The following is a 14523-nucleotide window of genomic DNA, read 5'->3' as shown; positions in this document are numbered from 1 at the left end:
TCCTCATCTGTCATTAATAAAAATGTTGAAAAATACAAGGCCAAGTCTAAATTCAATTGCCCCTCCAATTTGGTGAGGAACCATTGATAAGCCCAGTTTTCAAGATAGCTTAATTATCATTCCATCCAGTCCATATTTAGCTAGTTTGCTAATCAGAATGTCACTGGATACTTTGTTAAATCAAATAGATTATGACTGCAGCATTCCCTGAATACACTAAGTAAGTTATCTGATCAAAATATGAGGTACAGTTAATTTGGAAAGATATGCTCTTGACAAATTCACGCTCACTTCTGATAATTGTTATATTATTTTCAAGGTGCTTACAGATGGATGCCTTTATGATCTGTTCTGGAATTGCCCCAGCTATAGATGTTAGATTGATTGGGCCATAGTTCCTTGGTTCTTCTATCCCACCCACCCCTTTCTGAAGTTAGGGATATTTGCCCTCTTCCATTCATTTGGCACTTCATCCATTCCCTAGGACTTCCCAAAGGTAATACATAAAGGTTTGGCCAGATCATTCCCTCATTTATTAATACTTACATGGTTCCATACACCTGGATGTTTTATTCATGGAATTTACCAACAGTTCTTTAAGCACCTAAATAGGAAATAATGTCAACAGAAGGCAAAACTATATGGAGAAAAAATTGAATTTGAGTTGAATTTATTGATCCCTAGGGTATAGTTAGGAAATAATAGGATGGCTTAAATATTAGCCTGTGGTTGCTTCATTCTTAATGAGTTTCTCTGACACTGCATACAAAGTCCGGGATTTTACATGTTATTTATACCATGCCCTCAATCATTCACAGCCACTCCAAAATGTTTTCACCTGGGCTCCTATGTTTGGCAGCACTGCTGACTGTCTCTTCCTCCTTTACGGTATGGTAATTTCTTAGATGCTTCCTGACTTGTTATAACACTATTTTATTTTCCTTGCTTGAGTTTCTAAAAATGTCCAATTGCCATTGCAGATCAGGAGGAGAGCAGAACATGAAGGTAAGTCAGTTAACAAACTTGAAATGAACTATGTATCTTTTTCTAAGGTGGGAAACATACAGTCTGAGGTAATTATCTGTAAAGAAGTACTTATTTAATACTAATATACATCTTTATTCATTTAGAAGGGTACTCCTTAGATGAAGGAAAACCTAGGCAAGGCATCCCTGAAATCAATGCAGGTAAGTAAATACATTGGAGGGAAATAATGTATATTTATGTATATAATTCAAGAAAATATCTTGTTTTCTCTTAAGATCCTGTCTTACACAAACATTCTTTATGCATTGAGAAGACAAACACATACTTGGGATCCACTGAAATCAGTAGAAAAGAGTAGGGATGTAGAACATTAAAACAAAGAACCAATCAGGATAGCCTACGAGCTTCAGCCATTCTTAGTGAGGAGGTCTGGAAGAATTGTCTTGTTTGATGTAAAGTTCTAAGTACTACAGTACTGAATCATAAGTTCTGTCACGGCCCAAAAAAAAATTAGAAGCAGCATAAGAGAATGAGGAAACTGGATATATTTAGTCTTGAGAAGAAAAGTCTGAAGGAGCTATGATTGCATTCTTCAAGTCTATGAAGAAATGCCACATAGATGAAGACCTGATTTGTTCTCTGAGGACAATTTTGAGAAACAAAGAACTTGAAATTGCATCCTTTATTTCTTCTTTCCTTCCTCCACTGATCATATCTCCTCTGTTATTACAATTATTTCCCTTCATATGAACTGTCTTGTAGTATATTCTGGAGGACTATTTACCATAAAGGGCCTACATAGGTGCATATCTAATGCCGTCCAATGTATGTCTATTCAAAAGTCATTCCTGTTGTGTCCAATAGAATATGTCCCACCTAAATGTGTATAGGATTTCAACCAAAGTCCAGACTGATCCCTAAGCCTAGACTCAGATGTGTTAAGTAGTAAACAGAAAAAAAAACCTCTATCAAATGGTGTTTTTTTGTCTATGTGTCCAAGATTTAGAGAATAAAAACCTCTAATAATTCCTTAAGATAATGCTTTGCTCTTAACTATTGTACATTCCCCTTTTAGCAACAGGAAAGAAGTTATTTGAAGGTGACATGATCTTGCCGGTATGTATGGTTGATCTAATTCTTTGTACAGAGGTTAGGGAATTAACTTTTTAAAAAAATAGTTTTAATTTTCTTAACAGCGTGACAGAAATGCACTGAGGAACACCTCCTATAGATGGAAACTTCCAATTCCGTACAGAATGGGCGCCAGTATAGGTAACAAGATATTTTACTTACCTCTAGAACTCTAGATCAATCATCAGTTTGATGGATACAATGGATTATGGAGTAAATTCCAATAGAGGGCAAACTTAGGGACCTTCTGCCCTCTTCCCCCTGTAACTCCCTAAAAATGTTTCTTGAGAGTTCCCTTCCTTAATTGGGTGCCCATTTCCTGTTGGGCTTCAGGTCTCAAAATTTCCAGCCAGCTTTTCCCTGATTTCAGGCTTTTCAGCAGATAAAGGCAAAATCGCCCTCTCCTTGAGTTTGACTCCTTGGCTACTTCCATGAAACCTTCTTGGCAGCAATAGGGAAGTGGTTTGCTTTCTTCCAGGATGTTTCTAGTCTAGCCCTTCAGTTGATTGGGGGGAAGGGGCAAAGAGTGAGAAGGAAGGTTCCAGTAATAAAACACAGTTATTTAAAGAGTCATTTTAAAAAAATACTACTTGAGTATTTATTTCTGATTTAAGGAGATTTCCATTGGTCTCATTACTTTTTTTAAGCTGTCAGTCATGATGGAGTGGTAAATCACACCTGAACTTACAGAAATAGAGTAATAGCCCAAAGCAGTCAGGATGTCTGAGAGGAATGTTAAGTCATTAGTCATCATCATCCTGTTTCATCTCAAAATCTAACATACCTCTTACATACATATATAAAAAGAAGGATCACATGATTACAGTATTTTGGTGATCGGCTAAAGGGGGACGCGGTGGCGCAGCGGCTTAATGACGCTGAAAGTTGCCGGTCAGAAATGGTCAATACTTCAGCGGTTCGAGCCCAGCCTTCGCGTTAGCAGGGTGAGCTCCTGTTTCCTCCCCAGTTCCTGTCAACCCAACAGTTCGAAAACTCACGTGAGTAGATAAATGGGTACTCTCACTCCGTTGGGAGGAAAAATGCTGGCGGCGCCTTGCAAAAGGAGTCGGGAGCAGTTGCCGGTAAGCGCAAAACCGCACTCGCCCGAAAAGGGTACGAAGCAATGGAGACCCCGCCTCCTGCGCTCGCCAGCTGGGCTCTGCTTTAGGAAGGAGGCCCTGCAAACCACTTCCAAAACACCTTGCCTTGAAAACTGCAAAGGACTCGTCCAAAGCAGTCACTGCAGAGTCGGTAACAACTGAGTGCAGATAAAAAAAAAAAAAAAGTGATCAGCTAAGCAACAGTGGACTATAGATTGAAAATTTAATCTTGATTACTGCTGGAAGAAGAACCCAAATGTCAAAGGGTTCCTACTGTTGAGAACCAAATACCGTTATTCACGGACTAAGTAACATTCTGCTCCAACGATAGATACTCAAGAAAGCAGCTTTGCAATATAATTTTCTTTATCCCTGCTCCAAATCATTGGTTGCTGCTGCTATGGGTAGAAAAAACAAAGGATTACTGGGAGAATTATTTTGGTGGCACTCCATTCTGATTGACATCCTGTGGTGATTATCCAGTTTACTGCTTCTTGTATTGCTGTCTCAGTATATAATGCTTTTATAGGAGGCCATGGTATCTGCAAATCTATATAAAGTGGTCATTTGAAATTCTGCACACCATTGGCAGCAATCACTATTCACCTCAGTAACAGTGTAACTATCAGATTTTTAACAGCAGCCCAATTTCATAGAAAATTCCTGCAATCCCCAAATTTATACATAAATAGTACTCTGAATCTGGTTTGTAGCATGTTCCAAAGCAATTAATGCAGTTCTACATTTTAAAACATATTTTCAAGAATGTATTTTCTGAATATCTATGGAGTTATTTATTAGAACAAGTGAACATATAAGTTGCTAAAATGTATTTTATACATGTTTTATTTAAAAGTCTATATATCTAAATAATAAAGATCTCATTTATCTACAGTCTGGATTGGAGTAATAAAATATGCCCTCTTTCTTTCAGACCTGAATACGAAGGGTGTTATACTGCAAGCGTTTGAGATGTTTCGACTCAAATCTTGCATTGACTTCAAACCCTATGAAGGAGAGCAGACCTATCTCCAATTTGAAAAGCTGGATGGGTAAATTTATTCAAACAGACAGGCCAATGCCATGACAGAAAGCTGTGCCATTTAATTAAATAATTGTCCATAGTTTAAGTGCACAAAAGTATAATGTATTTCTGCCTTCATCCTTTATTGAAACCTAGTATAAAGCATAAATTAGGCCTTTTCCTCTTGACTTACTTTGACTACCGTATTTCAAGGTTGGGTCAGACTGTGTTTCCTTGATTTCCCCGAAATGGCTTATTACTAGCAAGAAGGGGAATCCCTTGCATGCCTTTCTTCTCTTCTAGATATTCTCCACCTATTATTTGCACAACCTGGGATGTTTCCCTTGATGTGTCATTTAGTCTGCAGTACAGACTATTCAGAAGTCAGTGCATTAAGGGAAACTTACTCCCAGCTAGTTGCCAGAAGAAATGGTAGATTTCCCCTTCATCTTCACCATGCTGCATATTGCAGTCCTAGTTCAGATCACTAGACATATAGTTAGTTTACTGCACACAGAATCTCACTTTTAGATTGCACACTACTTTATTCGGAAAACTTGTAGGTCGATCCTAAATATCATAGAGGAGGTTTGTAGTCTTCCTGACATGTTAACTTTCTATAAGAAGGTTTCCTCCCTTCATGAGACACACAGAAGATCATGTTGCTTATAGTCTGAAATAACAGATTACCATATCACCTCAGTGAGCATTAGAATACAGTAATTTTTCCCATCCATCCTCTCTCTCTATCCTTTCTGAAAGGACATAGATAGATTTTCTGTACATGTCTGTAGTTTCTCCTCTGTATGGTTTCTTTTCTAAACAATTATTCAGTAAAAATGCAGTGCATTGGGAAGCTCCTTGCTTTTCAGAGGCAATGCAGTCTGGATATCGCTTGGCATGAATAATTCATCCTTCTGAATATTATGCCTCATACACAGTGTGACTCAGGTCAGGCTGCAGTAGAATCTAGCTCAGATGTTTTGATTTCAGCAGTTCTGATGTGAGGGGCTCCCTGGGGGTGCAAAAGAGGGATTCAGCAGCCATACCTTTCCCTAGGGTTTCCAGTTGCCCACCCCTGGCTTACGAAGTTTTTTTAAAAATCTAAAGAAAACACTTCTGTTAAGGGAAAAAAGAAGCCTCTTGCAACTTATAAGCTAATTACTCTCCAAGTTCTCTGCCAAAGAGCATCCTTAGCACAGGCTAGAAGTTGGGAGAAGTAGCAATCCAACTACTGCTGCTGCTGCTACTACTGCACCATGCTGGGAGACTATGCAGGACCCCACCCAAGTAACTATGATAACTCCATCTGCAAGTGAGCTACATTTTTTTTAACATAGCTGAGCTCTTTTACAAGGTCATGATTTCAGGACATGCTATAAATAATATTCCTTTCCCATTCCCTCCCCCATTGGATCATGTGGATTATTAATAATCATGATATATATGTTAATAAACCTGTTTATCTTAATACCTGCATGAGAATGGGACCAAGTTAGAGACTCCTGTTGACCAATTCTGTTCACATGACATCATCCTTCCTTGGTTGTCATGTATGTGAGGCTAATGCCTATAGCAAAAATATAGCAAAAAACCCTAACCCTTGCATATGCAGACTTTTGTACAGAACTCATGAATGTTCAAGATAAGTCCAGTTTAGTAAGGCCTGAATAGGCCTATGTTCTTCTGTCTGTTAAGAACTGTGAGAACAGGTGTCATCCAGGGTTTGTATTTGGTTGGCCTAAAGCAGCGTCAGTATCTTTTTTGAATGAATAACATATGTAGGTAAGGTGGGATCCTATATGGTAGATGGGGAGCTCTCTCACTCTGCTATCATTTGGCTCTTCTAGCCCAAATAACTATGTGTTTATATTAGTTGTTGTGTTAAATCAGCTGTTTTGGATGGATGGATGGATGAATGAATGAATGAATGAATGAATGTATCATTGTATAACAGATGCTGGTCTTATGTGGGAGATCTTCAGAATGGCCAGGTCGTTTCCATTGGATCACGCTGTGAATATAAAGATACGGTGGAGCATGAAGTCTTGCATGCCCTTGGATTTTATCATGAACAGTCACGCACTGATCGAGATGACTATGTTAAGATTTGGTGGAATGAAATCATTGAAGGTAAGAAGAAGGGATAGAAAAGTTACTAGGAAGATTTGGGGCCTTTCAAATCTTTTGTGCCCATTCTGGAATCTTATTACTTCATGTAGATTTGAACTAAAATCATCCCCCTCAATTTGGTTTTAGGAAATGTTACTGATATTATAGTAGTTAAAAAGGACATTTAACCTAACCTAATGCAGTAGTGCCATATGTCTCAGGCAAGGAAAAGACAGACTGACATGTGAATTTTGGGCCTCCCACTGGCTTCAAGGGAGGAAGAACAATTCTGTGTTTTTCTTATCTAAAAGTAGATTCCTAAATCTGAAAAACAGATCTATCAATCTCTGTTCCAATTAATGGAGAGATCAAGAAGCCAGAGAGACACAAGGCCAAAGATGCACAACATGCATACCGTACCCAACAGCAGCTCAACAGAGACGCAACAAGGACGTTCACTAAATGTAGACTGGTCTACAAATCTATGTTGTGTTCCTGATCTTAGTTACCACTTAATTACTCAAAAGCAAACCTACTGTAGGTTCAGGATTATTCCCAAACTGCAAACTTTATTTTCTAAGGGGTCATATAAAATCACGCACAAGATATTGGACTACCCTCTGGATCAAATGTCTGGCTGTCAACTCAACATCTTTAACTGCTCCAGCTTTGATATATCAGACAAAAAGCCAACTCGTTACTGATCTCCATCAGCACTTTGGAACTTAAAGTGCAACTACAGTAACAACAGATTAATTCACTCAAAATTGCAAGACAATTTCCAGTGGATTCTGATATATATTAAATAACATATAAGGGATGCGATGAAGCCTACTGTTAAATAATGGATTAGGGATCAAGCTGTACAAGTTAGATCTGTTATAAATGATTGCCTCCTCTAATTGCAAATCCATCAATAAAATATTAAAATATTAATTGTCAAATTTTCCTAACAATCTGAGTATTTTGTTTCCTAGGTCAGGCATATAACTTTGACAAATATGACGACACTTTCATTACTGATTTAAACACTCCGTATGATTATGAATCTGTCATGCATTATGGACCTTATTCATTCAATAAGAACAGTTCTGTCCCTTCAATTACAACAAAAATTCCAGAATTCAACAATGTCATTGGGCAGAGCCAGGATATGAGCAAGATAGATCTAGAAAGGCTTAACCGCATGTATCATTGTGGTAAGTTTATTCTATTTTACTCAACTTTACTTTTTTGTGCTACAGAAATGGTGAAACCTTACATCTTAAACATTCCTTAATTACGAGGAACAGTTAACAATCTCTATCAGCTTATATTAAATTAGAAATAGGTCTATGCAATACTACAGAATTTAAAGCACAAAGGTGTTTTGGAGTTCATGGGAATGCAGATTCACCCATTGCAACTTCTTAAGCCCTGCATGTGCAGTGATGATATTAAATTAATCCAGGAAGTAATATCCACATTGTTTTATTGAACAATCACCTAAATTACATACTTGATGAATACCCAACCTGTGGCCTAAGACGGCATGTGACCCTAAAGCAGGAGTGGTCAATCCATACCTGAGGCCCACATGCAGTTACTAGTCCCCACTTATTGCTTCCAGCATCCTCTGATCATTTATGGCCTCCCAGCTGTATCAGTGTATATTTTGGTCTATAAAAGATTGTGTAACATTGACCCAACTATTTGTTCAGAGCAATTATGGCGCATGACTGATATTCGTTTGTGTGGAGCTGAGAATGGTTCCCAAAATGTTCTGAGCTGTCTTGACAAGGATGTTTTAGTCCTGTGCAAGGTGCTCAAAACTAATTTGGGAAGAGGTTTGTTAGGCAGCACAGAGGTCTACCTGATTTGCACTTAGATTGCTTTTATCTGAAATGTGGGGTTATTTTCTACAGCTTCCAGTCTTACTCTCCTTGACCAATGTTCATTTGAGTCCATCAATATCTGTGGTATGGTGCAGAATGGAAGAGACGACAAGGACTGGCAACACACCTTGATTACAAGTCAGGATAACAAGAACAACTGCTTAGGTAACATATTAATGTGTGCTTTAAATGCAGTCATGGATGAGGAAATTGCTGTACAACTGAAATCATTTAATAATGAAAGCCAATAGGAAGGGCTAAAAGAAATATGAGACCTGAAATGGATTATGAAATATGAAAATAAGAGAATTCAAAATGTTAATTGCATCCAAAGTTTCTTTAAAAGTGTTAATATGTGACAATCTCCTTGTGAAGAAAGATATAAACCACGGAACAAAAGTTGACCCCCTAGGATTTCGCTGGAGCATCACTGTCTAGTGCCCTTTTTAGATACTTGAAAGCTATTGGTTTAATTAAAGTAGAGGCCACAAAGTCATATATACTTTATCTTGTTTCGTATTGTCATGTTCAGGTCAGCAATTCTAGCTTTAGATATCTGTTTTCTGTCTACTCACAATGCTCTTCCCACGATATCAGAACTCTGACCAACCTTTCTAATTTGCTGAGGACTACTGCTCAAATTTCCACCATATGGTCTGCAAAGGACTGGATGCCACTCCTATGCTGCCCCGCCACTTGATCCCACACAAAAGTGGTTTTTAGTCAGGCAGACCTTTGGAGTATAACCTGACTTGCTGCTCAGTTGAGTGAAAGGCCCCTGGGAGCTTTTTCCCATTTTTTTTTTTATAATGATTTTGATTGCATTTTTATTTTTTTTTTTCTAGTTTGCTAGCCACATAGCTAGACACTTTGAACCTTATTGGTTTGTGGAAGAGGAGTGGGTGGCACATAAATTAAAAAAAACACCAGAAATGTGTAACAGGTAGTAAGATTTGACAGAGGCATTTGAGTCTTATTTCAGTACTGACCACAGGGCCACATCTTCCTATATAACAGGTGGCTTAAAAGGCTCAGAGCAGGTCCCATTAAGATACAGAGACCTCACCATTCTGTGTCGCTCCACATCTGCTGCTCGTAGGGTCCTGCTGTAGAAGGAATAAATTTGATAGTCACATGAGCCTTTGTCTCATTCACCTACCTTTCTTTAGCTTACAGTAAATAATAGGACCACAGTTGAATCATTATTAAGGAAGATATGTTTTAATTCAATGAAAGAAGATTGAAGAAAGGGAGGGAGGTTGGGAAGACAGTGATAGGTGGGTCTGTCACTCATGAATACTGATAGCCTATCAGCAGAACTATCTGTGGCTTCGGTCTCATGCAGTTATGTGAAGGCTGAGCATCGAGCATTTATTGGGGTGGGACATATGCACAATAACACTAAGAAAGGTTGCATCCCATATAGGGATTATATAAATATATATAAGACCTATGGAAATTAATTGCCTTGTAACTATAAAAAACACCCACCCAACTATTTTTTATTTTGTGCCTCTTGAAAATATATGGACATTAAAAAAAGAAATTACATGCAATGGGCAGAAGGAATAACCTTGAGCAACAGGAAGAAGAGCTGCAACCAAGACAATGGTCAGATAAAAGAAATTTGAATCTGGGGCAGAAATGTAATTTGAGAAAGTGTCTCAGAATTGATCTTTCTTAGTTCTCACAAAGATAAAGGGAGGGAGGGGGGAAGTATATTCAGACTTGCAAAATTGATGTCAGCTCTTCAACGTAGACCAGGCTAGGAAATCAAAATTATGAATGCTAATACTACTTTTATTATAAGGTTACAGTAACAGAATCTTGTAAGTGCCCCAGTTTAACCCAGTGAACTCCTGCACATTTGTCCCAAATGAATCATGACCTCAGGACATTAAACCATCTTCATATACTTTACAGAGAAAGAGCATGTTATGAGCTTTGATACCACAAAAGGCCTTTCAGGTGAAACAGCCATTTTGGAATCTCGTATTCTTTATCCAAGAAGAAATGAGAAGTGTCTACAGTTTTATTACAAATTTGATGGAAGTCCAAAAGATGAACTGATTGTATGGATTAAAACTGATGACGGTACTGGAAATATTAGGAAGACAATGCAACTGAAAAACATCCATGGTAAGCTCTCAAGTAATCTTTAAAGATTTACTTACAATTAGACATTCAGGGTTATGCTTTACTTTCTAAAAAGAGCATCAGATATCTTTGCCTTCTCATATCCAATATCTAACTGGTGTGTGTGATAAACCTAGAAAAACTTTGAAAAGGCAGTTGCATGAAGATCGGTAGAGAAAGATAGGTTAGAATGCATAACAGAGTAAAAGTCTGATGACTGTTCTATAATATAAATGTAAACGGTTATTTCCATTTTGGCTTTTTTAAAATATATTTTTATATTAGTGTGTTAGATGGCATTTCTTTGCACTGCCTTTCATATGTGTGACCAGTTGAGATCTGAAGGATGAGTCTAAATCTAAAGCCAGTTAAAGAATAAAGAATAAAGAAACAAATACGATCCAGTCTTTTCTCACAAAGACATCCAACTTTTGTCTTTGGTATTAAGCAAACTTTGGAACATATACCTTGACAAAACTGTTGCTTCTCTGCGGCCAAGTAAAGGGCCTCAAATATTATTCAGAGTATCAATGGAATGCCATCCTATGGCGGAGGGCTTTCCACCATTTTAAATGCACAGTTTTATTAACTATTTTAAGTTTTTGTAATTTTATTCTCCGATCTTCATCACTTTACTTTTGCTATATATCACTTTGAGATCATTACAGGGGAAGCTGTATAAAATGCATTAAATAATTAGATGAATCCAATATTGGATTTTCCCCTTTCCCTTTTCAGCTGATGGAGAGAAGCAGTGGAACTTAGCAAACATTCCTTTCAACAGCCGGACCAAATTCCGCTATGCTTTTCAAGGCCTTAAAGGAGACCCAAACAATTCTAATGGAGGAATTCACATTGATGATGTCACTCTGACTGAAACACAGTGTCCCACCAACATTTGGCAGATAAGAAACTTCACTTCCCTTGTAAAGAGTTCCTCAAAAGGAGACGATCTTCCAAGCCCCATCTTCTATAATTCTGAAGGCTACTGCTTTGTGCTCAGTCTCTATCCCCATGGTCCACCTGGCTCAAGTGGAGATTATCTGGGAATCATGTTTTCTCTATGTAGTGGCCAGAATGATGGAGCATTAGAGTGGCCCGCTGCGAACAGGCAAGTGACATTCACCATAGTCGATCAAGATCCTGACATCACCCAAAGGATGTCAGCAAGCCGCAGTTTTGTTACAGACCCTAACCAGCGCTACAGTAAGTCTAAGGGGGTGGTATAATACAGAATTGACTGCTTTCTCTCTTTTTTAACAGCATAATTCCAAGGCTGCTTAGCTGATTCTTTTTCAAGCATGATGCAGAGATGCTATTCATAAGTGAGACCATCTAAAGTAAATCTTAAATAAGCAAGTGAAAATTAAATCTGGGAAATTACAAAAGTGGCTCTTAATCAATGAATCAGGCAACCTTACTAAATCTTCAAGGTTATGATTAAAATTAGAATATATCTAAGACAATGTACCTAAACCTTCTCCCAATATTTTATACTATTTTTGAACCAAAATGACAGTTCATGTAAAAGGATGCCCACTGGGCCAGAGTTTAAAATAATCACTGTGATTATATAGATTAAAATCTATTGAGAATCACAGAATTATTGAAGATATTGTAGCATCAACAGGTCAGAACTTAAGTATTGGAACTTTAGGTTAGCATGAAAAAGCATGTCTAACTTTGTGCAGAATTGAACTCAACTATTTTATTCGATGCCTCTTACTCCATTTCTAATTTACTGAGTGAAATCCAATCTGGAAATGCCACAAATTCTTGGGTTGGTGATAAATTTGAAAGATTCCCTGGAACCTATGACAAATTCAGGCAATAATAACATGCAAAAAAAAAAAAAAAAAGTCAGGCATAAAATTATTTTTAGTTGGCACCTGAAAGGAAAACAAAATGTTAGGTGCCTGAAAAATATACTTGCCAACAGTATTCCAGAAGTCAAAGCTACTTGACTAATTGCCCCCCATCTCTCTCATTTGGGAAAGCAGGTACACTCAGAACATACCATCCTTTCACCCTTTAAAATTTATCAGCAGCATTTTAAACTATGTATCTGAAAAGAAACTAGTATCTAGCCACATCTTAATCACTGGCAAGATATAATGCAGATATAGTCATAAACTAGATGCTATGTCTGAGCCAAGTCTCCATTTTTCAAAAGTGAAGCTAGTTTTTATTTTTATTTTTATTTATTTATACATAGACTTATCCCCGCCCATCTCCCTGCAATGGGGGACTCTGGGTGGTTTACATCAATTTAAAACAATAAATACATAATTAAAATTTATAAAAGACAGACACAGTTATTATGAAAGCTGTGGTAACTATACCAAGACCAGCTTTTTCTTTCAGGAACTCTCTTGAAGAATGAGAAAACTTATTAAGACAGATTTTATAAAACAATGTAGGTAGGACAACACTTTTCCCCCCACTGAAGCAAAATTATCTTAAATATCAAGCAGGTACTTTTTCTGTAAAAGCATATTGGTTTGAAATGTTGTGTCTGATTATTTGAATTTTATGTAGCCTCCTGAAAATGCTGAAAATATTGATCCACTTCAATTTATTTATGGTTATTTGTTTATTTTGCTTGACAGATGGCAAACTTTTTTGGGATAAGCCCACCATTACTGGATATTTTGATTCTCTCTATGGCACCCATGTAGGTCCAGCATGGGGATGGCATTACATCTTGCCATACAGTGAATTGTATCGGAAGAATTTTGTTAAAAATGACAATCTCATCATTTCTGCAAATTTTGAAGGTAGGTGTCATGTTCTTACTGTTATTTATTGAACTCTCTGAAAAATATAACTCTACGCAGGAAGATTTAAAATATTCAAAGCAGAGTTGCTTCCTCTGAGTTTTAATTGTCATTAATTTGCCTACTTCTCCCATCCTTATTGTAGAAGTAGTTTTTGTTGAGATGTATTTGAAAAGGCTGAACATATCTTTTTAATATGTGTGGTTTGCTTCTTTAAAGCTGGAACATTCCAAGATAATTTATTCATTTTAAAGGACTTAGCCCAGTTAGGAAAGATAGCCAAGGCCAATAAGTACCAAGTTTGCCAGGTAGACTTTTGGACAGCAGGTGGTAGCAGAGCAGACAAGAAGCCAAGACAGAAATCGAAGAATAGAATGTGGGATCAGAATGATAAGAAGAAGAAAAAATTGCCAGCAAATTCACACACATAGAGTATATGGAAGTAGATAAGAGCACTGAGAACTTTTAGGCTTGATGTGATCAGACCATTGTATAAATCTGGTAGGTATCAGATGAGGAGGAGGGAATCCTTGGCAAACTGGAGCAAGAGGCAGAATATGGGGAGTATGCATTGTGTACATTTTTGATGTAAGTGGGGAAGGGAATTCCACAAGAGACAAAGAGCAGTGGTTCTTGGTAAAGACAAGCTCAAAAAGCATTCAACACAATGTGAGGAATCCTCTGTGCAAAGTCAAAGATCAAAGGAAATGCTAGGGTGAGGGGACAAAAAACTTAGTCAAGATAGCTTGCCAGCCTGAATATTATACCAACAAAAAACAATAGACAGAGTGAATGATCTGTCATAGTTGCTGTGATCAAGTAAGATGCATACATGAATGATATATGCTATATTGATCATATGATGAACATACACATTTAAACTAACTTAAGAGCAAATCTGAGAACTATTTGGGCTTCATTGTAAGATAAAATAAAATATAGACTAGAGTAACCATGTAGCTCTCCAGATGTACATCTGCATCGAGATCAGCTATATGAATGAACTACTATTTTTACATGAAAGTTCCTCTTACTAGGCTGAAAAACTTAACTATCAGTTTTATTTCTTAAGTCCAAAGATCAGGTAATATATTATTCTGCTTCTTGCTGTCAATTATAATGAAAAGCTTTGTTTATCTTTTTCTTTTATTTTTCTTCTCATACCTACAGTTATTCATGATCCAGGTAATGTTTTATAAGTTACCTAACTTCATACATTCCTGGAATTCTTGACAAACAAGTGTACGTCTCCTCTGATTCCTTCAGCTATCGTGAGCAATTTCTGACAGAGTTTGGCTTGTGGATTCACGTTTACTGGCCCCGCACCCTTGAAAAGCAAACTTGAAAATAGAATAATAATAAAATGCACTGTTTCATGTGTT

At 37.3% G+C, this 14523-nt stretch overlaps 1 protein-coding gene across 1 annotated transcript; it reads left to right on the top strand.

Moving 5' to 3' along the window:
- Window positions 1-780: 780 nt before the first annotated feature.
- LOC103066442 (meprin A subunit alpha) lies at window positions 781-14517 on the top strand. The gene is made up of 13 exons (XM_015887830.3): window positions 781-888; window positions 981-1005; window positions 1131-1187; window positions 2063-2103; window positions 2184-2259; window positions 4153-4270; window positions 6200-6375; window positions 7332-7553; window positions 8259-8393; window positions 10152-10367; window positions 11103-11570; window positions 12974-13141; window positions 14312-14517. Exons 1-13 carry the CDS (start codon window positions 799-801, stop codon window positions 14338-14340), a joined length of 1821 nt encoding a protein of 606 aa, XP_015743316.1. The 5' UTR covers window positions 781-798; the 3' UTR covers window positions 14341-14517.
- Window positions 14518-14523: the final 6 nt, after the last annotated feature.

The sequence above is a fragment of the Python bivittatus genome, unplaced genomic scaffold (assembly GCF_059951505.1).
Source record: "Python bivittatus isolate LINGU-HERP-01145 unplaced genomic scaffold, Pbiv_v1 ctg000020_np1212, whole genome shotgun sequence".
Taxonomy (NCBI): Eukaryota; Metazoa; Chordata; class Lepidosauria; order Squamata; family Pythonidae; genus Python; species Python bivittatus.
The sequence above is the reverse complement of the archived record's forward strand: the minus strand, read 5'-3'. Positions and strand labels throughout refer to the sequence as shown.

Bases quoted from the DNA above. Each gene is read 5' to 3' on its own strand.
- LOC103066442 (XM_015887830.3), top strand. From the start codon at position 799: ATGCCCTCAATCATTCACAGCCACTCCAAAATGTTTTCACCTGGGCTC. The intron at 1,006-1,130 runs GTAAGTCAGTTA...TTATTCATTTAG, and splicing joins GAGGAGAGCAGAACATGAAG to AAGGGTACTCCTTAGATGAA. The intron at 10,368-11,102 runs GTAAGCTCTCAA...TTCCCTTTTCAG, and splicing joins GCAACTGAAAAACATCCATG to CTGATGGAGAGAAGCAGTGG.